Below are 9,539 nucleotides of genomic sequence, written 5' to 3'. Positions count from 1 at the left end.
TAGCACTTTCCTGACTTCTTCCTTATTTTCCTCAACTCCACTGTGTAGTGTTTTGATACATTTTATAATCATTTTTCTGAATTCTTTCTCAGGCATTTCCAAAGCCTGTCCATCTTCCAGTATGGAGTGTAGGTCTACTTTTCTGGCTCATTTGCCTCAGTCACTTTATCTCGTTTCTGGACATGTGCAGATATAGTCATCTGCTTCTGTTTTTTGGGCATCTTCAGGGGTTACCTGTGGACTTAATACTTAGATGGGTATGTATTTTGGTATTTTTTATGCTTTCTGATTGCCGTCAGGTAGATGTGATCTGGAAATGGGCTTCCCTTTTCACTCTTCTTCTTGAGAAATTTTAAGATACCACTTTTGATCATTTTGAAGTAACTTAGGATTTAATTTTCGGCCTATTTCCTCTTCTGTCTGCTTGTCCCGCTCCACAATCCCTGTTCAGTTCTTTTTTCTAGTTGGAAACAGTTTAGGGCCGGCTGTAGCCATTTGGTTTTAATTGGAAACTGTCTCTTTAAATTTCGAGGAGATCTATGTGCATGCGTAGTAGAACCCTCCGAGGGTGGGGCTGGGGTGCCACTAGTCACCAGAATGGAGGTGCGCAGACAGCAAGGGACCAATGAACAGCTACCAAAAGAAAATAACGTCCACAACTTTATCTCTGCGGTTCTGTCAGGCGTCTATGGCTGCTTCAATCTTTCCTCCGCTTGGTCTCACCCAAGATGGCGGCTCCTGGATCGGCTGAGCGTCCTGGACTAGAAAGCAATGGATTTCTTGCTTCTGCCACAAATTCCCCCAGCTGTAAGCCTTTCAATCTTCTAAATATTTCTTTATATGTGGTTCAGAGTTCTGGGACCATCCCCTGAGCCTGCTTGGTTGGGTATTCTGTGTTGTTGTTGGTAGAGCTCTGTACTACACCTCCACTCGATCCGCCATCTTGTTTGTTCCTCTCTTCAAGTATTTTTAAAAGTGATCTTATTTTTAACTGTTTGCTCTCCTGTTCTTGTCAAAAACCTGGTTGAAGTGAGTAAAATATCACTATCTACAATGTATATATCCTCACCCACTAAGTCTACATTTAGTAATTCATCATATAGAAATAACAGAGACATGCACAAGGATATAAATAGAATACTCATTGCAACACTGTGTCATCCGCACACAGATGGAAATGACTTAGACGCTCTAGTAAGAACAGAGCTACATCAGCATTCATCCACACATGACTTTCCAGACAGCCAACAAAAGTAACGGAGCTCATACATACAACAGGAAAAGAGCAACTAGATGGTGAGAGGTCAGGGCACTTCCCTTTTCTATTTCATAAACTGCCATATGTAACAACAACAAAAAAATCACAATGAATCCATGTTATGTTACAACTCATCAATAGAGGTACGTTTTAGAGGTAGCGATTCTGACTGAGACAATTGATGTGCAAAAGGGATAATCTAAGGGGGTTGTCTCCTGGCCTCCAAATGTTATTCAAAGTCTCCAAGGCAGTTCAGAGAATGTTACTATTTCAGATAAGGCAATCACTGCCCTTTCGCTAACATAATTGAAGTTCACAGTAGTTATGAAAAGAAAATTCCATTCTCATTTTCGGAAAAATTGCAGATTGTCTCTTTCACATCGATAGTCTAAGTTATTAAAATTTAAATGTTAAAGTCTTTATGTGTAGCCAGACTTTGGGAGAATGACACCGAAATAACTGCGAAGTCATCTTCATAGCCTGGTTTCTTTTTCTAATGAAGTTGATTCAGGTCATGCCTTCTATCGCTTAGGGTTTCAGAGTTGTTATCTCAAAAAGGATCAACAGTAATTGGTAGTTGTGAACTCTGCCTTTAAGTGGGAGTGTTGAATTGTTTTTACTAATGATCAAGGCGAGGACCTTCTTTTGAGATTCTCTGCTAACAGTAACTCTCTTCTGAAGAGAGCAAACTGAGAGAAAAACGGGGCTAGGCACAAGGCGATGCTGGAGGAGGAATAAAGGGTGATGGGTGGGATTCAGAGCCTCAAGTTCCCTACGTCTTCAACATGTCTGTTGTGTAAGCCCAAAGCACTATGGTGATGTTTTAAAGAGCTGGCAGGTAAGAGGGTTATTCTTTACATTGATTCTTCCTGGTTGTTTTGGAAAGCCGAAGTAAAGGCAAAACCAAGAAAGGTTTGCCATCCTGATTCTTGAAAGCCACTTGCTTTTGTTAATTGCTGTCAAGTTGGTTCCTACTCATAGTGACCCCGTATAGGGTTTCTGACGAGTGCCTGGTGAGTTTGAACCCCAAACTTGCAGTTAAAAGTCTAGTACTTATCCTATAGCACCACCTAGGCACCTTGTAGTGAGCCAAGAAGCCTTTAAAAATAACTGTTTACCCAAAATTATGGAGTCCTGGTGTGGCGCTGTGGGATAAAGCACTGGCCCACAAAGTCAGTTTGAACCTTAAGGTCAGTGGTTCAAACTCACCAGCTGTTCCTCGGAAACCTCATACAGGGTCGCTATGAGTCAGAACCAACTCGATGGCATACAACAATAACAAACTCAAACTTAAAGCTTTTAAAAATTTTTTGGAAGTTTTTAATGGAAGTTGTATACAAGATTATTTTACTCCTGCATCTTCTCAATCATTTCTTCCTTATACCTGCCCTGTCCCTTTTCTACTTGGTGAGATTCTGCATTAGTTCGAGGACCTTTTTGCGGTCTTGATCCAGTTTTAGACTAGTGATCACCACCTTGCTGGGGTGAATGCCCACATGGATAGTTGTGCCGTTAGCTTTGTCTCATTGCACCTGTTCAGTGTAGATAACAGATTTCTTCCTGTACACCTGGACTACTTTGCCAATTTGCTGACCCTTGTAGTGTACTTGAACAACCTGAATTTCATCATCCGCTTGGATGGGTTTGGACTGAACATTGTATTTCTGTCTCAGTTTCTTGGAAAGAGGGGAAGACATACTCTTCCTGCGAATGTGGGAAGGCACACTGAAGTACCTTTTACGGTTTGTGCTCTGGTCAGAAGTCACAAAGGGATTGAACTTCATTTTGGCAACTACTGCTTCAGCGATGACCGCAAAAGGGAAAAAGAAAACTTACCTTTTTTGCTTTGACAATAAAAATATAGAAAAGAAGTAGAAGGATACGGCAAGTGCCTTCCACCAACACATTTTCTTAAAATCAGAAATGCTTTCAAACTGTTGTTGTTGTTAGGTGCCGGCGAGTCAAATCCAACACACAGCAACCCTGTATAGGATTTCTGAGGTTGGAAATCTTTATGGAAGTAGAATGTCTCATTGTTCATCCACTGAGTGGCTTGTGGGTTTGAACTGTCGACCTTTTGATTAGCAGTCCAGTGTTCCTGCTTTAAAACTAGAGGATTTTGAAAAAAGTAACTAGAGGTCAGGTGTGTTCTGGTGCCTGCCTGCCTGTGTGGTGTCTGACAAAAAGGAACACTGAGAAATCAGAGCAGAGAAACCCACCGAGGAAAGGCTCTTAGAGAGAGCCAGAATCTCTCTGAGGGCCTGGGACAAGAGGGATTCTGGGTTGCTACCAGAAAAGAAAGGTTTTGCTACAGAGGACTTAAAAATAAGCTATGGGGTATTGTGGTACAGCTTTTTCTCTCAATGTATTTAATACAAGTGCAGTTTAAATGCAACTCTTCTGGGGCAGAGGAATGGGTGAACTTGTCTTATCGAATGACCTATGTTACCTGAGGCTCTTTTGAAGGTTCAAGTGTTGGAGGAATGTAATGAAATATCATGAGTTAGCCTCTGCATCCGAGAAGTGACACATTCTCATCTCACTGCCAAAGTATAAAGGTCTGGAAGCTCATTTTCATTCCTGATGGCGATTTGTTGTTGTTGTTGTTGTTGATAAGACTGTCAAGTCAGTTCTGACTCAAAGTGATGCTGTGTAGGGTTTTCCAAGGTGTGGCTGATGAGTTTGAACTGCTGACCTGGCAGTCTAGTGCTTATCCTATAGTGAGTGCCACACCAGGATGATGATGATGATTTATTAATGGGGTTTGGGTGGGATGGGAATCAAAAGAAGGATCACACCTGGTGGAGGGCAGGCTCCAAGTCAGTCCTCCTCTGAGAGACCATATTCTTCCCCAAAACACAAGGCTCAGAAATAATTATATGGGTTAGAAATGTAGCCTTTACAGGCTGCCTTTTAAGCAAGAACACATTCTCATGTAATCATGGAAAACTCCCAGGCATTTAAAATTTAGAAGGAGCTAAATATTTTTAAAAAATAGAATATTAATGTTTCAACTGTCAAGTCAAATCAAATCTAAAAGATGATAATGCTATTTTCACTGAAAAATGGCACACAGCAATAATAATATTTAAGGAATAAAAAGAGAGTTCGACAATGTGAAGAAAGAGTTGTAGATAACTGACTAGATTTTCGACTAATGCAGCTGAATTCTCTTATGTTGTTGTGTTGTTAAAGTGCTGTCAAGTCAGTTTTGACTCACAGCAACCTTGTATAAGATTTCTGAGGAGTGGCTGGTGAGTCTGAACTGCCAAACTTGCAGTTAGCAGTCCATTGCTAATTGGATGTGCCATCAAGTCGCTTCTGACTCACAGCGACCCCGTAGAGGGTTTCCGAAGCTGTAAATCTTAATGGGAGCAGAAAGTCTCAGTTCTACTCAAAATTCCTATGGCTTCAAGTCAAGGAAGAGAGGATTTTGGATGTGAAAACCCATGATGTTCAGAAATAATTTGTTGTTGTTGTTAAGTGCCGTCAAGTCAGTTCTGACTCACACAGACCCTGGATGGGTTTTCGAGGTTTTAATTCTTTACAGGAATGGTAAGCCTCATCTTTCTCCCACGGAGTGACTGGTGGGCTCGAACTGCTGACCTTGTGGCTTGCAGCCCAGCGCTTATCTTATGCAGCCACTACGTTCCCCAAGGTGATCACTATGCAATATAAACTGACACTCTTATCAACAATGGCAATTAATTATTGACCCCTAGATAAAATATTAATCCAGGGATGATTTCCAACTAATCTCCACAGCCAAGCAGCACACATGACAAAGGTTACCTGAGGTCACTTTATGAACTCTTCAACATGAGACACTGCTATAGAACTCATAAATATTCATGGTGTACCTTTCAAAAGTCTGCATAAATGTCATGGTTTTGACTTTTGGACTGTTTAAATGTTTTGCTAAACTTTGATAGAACTCTTAACTTATTCTAGTAAAGGGCCACTGAAGGCAAAAGGCTCATGCTGACAGTTCAGTGTCTTCAGCTATTTCACAACTGTGTGACTACGCAGCTCTGCACGTCCCCTCTGAGAGGCTCTCATGCCTTTCAGCTGATCCTAACCCCTTCCAAACCCCAAACCAGCTGTCTTCAAGCTGATTCTGATTCACGGTGACCCCATGTGTCACAGAGCACAACTGTACCCCACAGGGTTTTCAGAGCTGTGGCCTTGTCAGATCACCAGACCTTTCTTTTGAGGTGCTTCTTTTGTGTGGGTTCCAACTTTTCGGTTAGTATCCAAGCACTTAACCATCTGTACCATCCCAGGACTCCTTTTAACTGATAGTGCTCTGGTGTGGCACTGTAGGATAAAACACTGGATCACAAGGTCGGTTTGAACTACAAGGTTGGTGGCTGCTCCTCGGAAACCCTACACAGGATTGCTGTGAGTTAGAACAGACTCAACAGCTCTTAACAACAATGCTATATTTAAGGGGTCCTGTGAGGCTCTGTAGTATAAGCACTGTACTGCTAACCACAAGGTCAGTGCTTCAAACACACCAGCCACTCCTTGGAAACCCTATACAGGGTCACTATGAGTCAGAACTGACTTGATGGCGCTCAACAACAACAGCAACATTATATATATATATATACACACACACACTTATTCAAATAAGGTCAGAGTCTATTCAATATCTCATTTTATCAAACTAAAAGCAGATCTGATAAAATGTTAAGTCATGACAAAATTACCAACTTTTGCACTTTGACATTAGCTGTGCGTCATGAGTGGGACTATGTGGGCATATATGGAAATGGTAGTTTCCAACTTTAGCCACTATCCTCAAAGATCCAGGATTCTATCAGCTATGTTTGTAATTTTTTACACTGGTGCTCCTTGTAAACTCTATACAGCGTCACTATGAGTTGGAAACAATTTGAAGGCACTTAACAACAAAACCAGTACTAGACTGGACACGACAGGTTTTCTGATACAACATCCTATGATTAACAAAATACTTTGGATGATTCCACAAACAAAATAATATTCTGAATGTGTCTTTTCAGCTGCATGTTAAGAATGGATCACTGTCTGTCTTTAACAAAGTAAACTGGAAATGCCAGAAAGTACACAGGGATATGAAGCCACCTCTGGGTGATGGGACGACTGGTGATGTTTAAATTCTTTTTTATGCATGCATATCAGACAGACTTTCCCTACAGTGCAGATGCACTATTTTAATAATTTTAAAAATAAATCTCCCACTCACCCCCTACCCCACCCCCCCAAAAAAAAGTCCTATGGAAGTGAAGAAAAATCTATAGAAATTCCAAAGCTATTTTAGTGATAAAATTCCATATGAAATCAAGTCAAAGTTTACGATAATACCTGATCCTTCTGAATTCTCATCTCATCCACTTCACTTTCAGCATACTTAGGGTCTTGTGCAGGGTCCTTGATATCTTTTAGTGTGTTGGTACTCTGAAATTACAAATCTTCATATGATTTCATGTATAGGCCTCAAACCTTCACTTTTGACCACCTGCCTAACACAGAGTCCCTGTTCCTCATCCTGGCACTAAAGACTTTCTGTGATCTTTTGAGCTTTTATCACCACCACTGAGGTCCATTTCAAATCCCACCAGGTACTCTTGCCTCCTCCTCCTTTCAGATACTGTCTTTCCCTTCTCTGATATCCAAAGAACTCTGTTTCTAAGTAGAGAAGACACTGGGTCTTACTCATTTTTTAACTCAAGCATTGCCTCGCACACAACAGAGCCTAAGCAAATATTTGTTTAATTGATTCTTAAGCACAAGATATAAAAACCTATAATAGGAGGCCCTTTGGAACACTTTCCAATAACTGCTGAATAGTGCTAAACGCATCTTACTTTAAAAGAATTAGACATACATACCTTTGGTGGAAAGAGCTTTCCATACACTTTTTTCCATAGATCCATTGGTGACTGAGCATGGAGCTTTCCAATATCATTGTCAGGAACTGGAGGGGCTCCTAAAATTGAAAGTTTTATTTCAAGTAAGTGCATTGGTCATTACAGACACTATCAATAAAACAGATGGCTTAGACCACCCATTTTCCCTCTCCCTAATACAGCCACCCAGACTCCTAATGTGGCACGGCAGAATCAGCACTAGACTGTGAACCACAAGGCCAGCATTTCAAACCCACCAGCTGCTCCTCAGAAACCCTATGAGGGTCACTCCTCAGAAACCCATAGGGTCACTATGAGTTGGAACGAACTCAACGGCACTTATTCTTTTATTATTAAATACAGCCACCATTAAAATTTACCAAACCATATTATAGAAGGCCTCTGGGGCAGATTTTAGTGTGGGAAGAAGAGCAGATGAAGCGAATGAGTAAACTGTCATTCTCATTCTCCACATTTAACCTATTGCCCGGCAAAGACACGAAAGTTTGTTATTCTCATGTGATGATGGTCATGTACGGAAAAAGATACTCAAGTGCTGCTTTTTGTTGTTAAGTGCCGTTGAAGTCTGTGCCAACCCGTAATGACCCTGTATAGAGCTTCTGAGGAGCAAATGGTGACCTTGAACCACTGACCTTATGATTCAAACTGACTGCAGCCCAGCGCCTTCAGTGCTGCTAGTTAAGAGTATAAATTGGAACAGATATTTTGAAAGATAATTGGATATACAAAAGAGATCATATTCTGTTAAGCAGCAATTGTACTTCTTAGTGTTTACCTTAGAGACACATACATACATGTATGTATTTAGGATGTTCCGCTGCAGCAGCATTTATTTGTATTAGTGAAAAATGGGCCATCACCAAAACAGCCGTCAACAGGGGATGGTGAACTGGATGGAGCCCTATGGTGCAGCCACACTGATCACAATACCCAGCAGATAAAATAACAACCAGACTTGTCTGTTGTGTTAATATGGAAAAACTAATGAGGTCTTTTTTAGGGAAAAGGCAAATTTTAAAACAATAAAGACAGAATGATACTGTTATATTAAAACAATTTTTTTTTTTTTTTTTCCCTGTGCCATATACACATACTGAACTGCAAGGCTGGCTTGAAGCATATGTAAATGTACAGAAAATGGCCTGGAAAGATGCATACTAAGCCTAACCCTTACATGTGTATGCTAACTTTTCACAAAAAGAATGTCTTTCTGTGTTGTCTGCATAATTTAAATTAATAATAAAATTTTTCTTTAACTTGTTGCCACTTTCGGGCAATTTTAAATTTAAATACCAGGAATTTTCATTCTTTCTACTCTAACATCTATGTTACTCACCAAAACCCTCTTACCATTGGTCTTTCAGGGCCTCCTTACCACTTTTATGGGAGAGGCATTGATACAATCCACTAATCTTACTTAAATTGCTAAAGTTTTACTTGCTGTGTATAATGCAACAACTAAACTGCCCTGCAATTCTAAAATGTTGCCATTTAAGAAGATGTTAATAAGTAGCTTCTTATAGTACATAACCTTTTGCAATGGCCATTTCTCATTCAGCATTAATTCCCAATGGATTTCTCCCAGTTGTTGTATGTATCAGTATCTGCTCCTTTACCTATCTGAGTACCATGATTCAGGTTGAAGGGCATGGGGGCTGATGCCAGTTTTTAGTGATTACAAATAAATTTGCTATGAATGCTTGAGTACAGATTTTTGTATGAACCAAGATTTTATTTCTCTAGAATAAAGACCCAATAGTGAAATTTTTAAGTCATAATAGTTGTAAGCTATTTCTCACTGCTACTGAAATTCAGTTGGCGCTATGGGAATCAACTTGATGGCTGAGAGCTGGGGTTTGGAGTAGTTAATTATAAAAATCAGTTGTGTGACCATTCATTTCAACAAAACCCCCTCTATTCCTCTTGTTCCAATTCAATCTATTGTCACAATATAAAGAACTTCACATGTGAATTCAAGTCAGCTTGTAGAGTAGTGGAGAAAGGGCAGGGGAGTGTTTAATTAAATTAGAGTGTTAAAAACAAACTGTGTCACCCCAGTGTAAAGACTTGCTAGGCTCAAAGATCTTCACAAAAAAGTAGCTGTTGTGGGAAGTCAGCTCTATCAGTGATTAAAGTTCCTTTTGCTTCAGGAGCTAATGCAGCATAAGTTTATGAAATACATTACATTAGCTGAGGTGAGCTATTTTTATGTTTGTTTGTTTTTGTGGTGTTGCTGCTTTGTTTTGTGTGTCTTCCATTGTTGAGTTCATGCTTTTTGTGTTCTTTCTTGTGAGTTTCCTCATAGTTTTAATGTTTCCATGTTCTTCTTGGATTTTCATTCTCTTGGTATGTTGTGAAGTGTTAAT

The 9,539-nt window shown here is 40.1% G+C and overlaps 1 protein-coding gene across 1 annotated transcript in view; it reads right to left on the bottom strand.

Moving 5' to 3' along the window:
• The window catches only part of DYNC2LI1 (dynein, cytoplasmic 2, light intermediate chain 1), a 60,346-nt gene that overhangs the window by 3,186 nt on the left and 47,621 nt on the right, over positions 1–9,539 (bottom strand). Inside the window, exons 9-10 of the mRNA XM_006839464.1 lie at positions 7,135–7,260; positions 6,608–6,700 (exon numbers count right to left, since the gene is read on the bottom strand). Coding sequence (XP_006839527.1) covers positions 6,608–6,700; positions 7,135–7,260 — 219 coding nt within the window. The remainder of the gene's footprint in view (positions 1–6,607; positions 6,701–7,134; positions 7,261–9,539) is intronic.

This window comes from Chrysochloris asiatica, unplaced genomic scaffold (genome assembly GCF_000296735.1).
Source record: "Chrysochloris asiatica unplaced genomic scaffold, ChrAsi1.0 scaffold00024, whole genome shotgun sequence".
Classification (NCBI taxonomy): domain Eukaryota; kingdom Metazoa; phylum Chordata; class Mammalia; order Afrosoricida; family Chrysochloridae; genus Chrysochloris; species Chrysochloris asiatica.
This window is presented reverse-complemented; position numbering and strand designations above follow the sequence as displayed.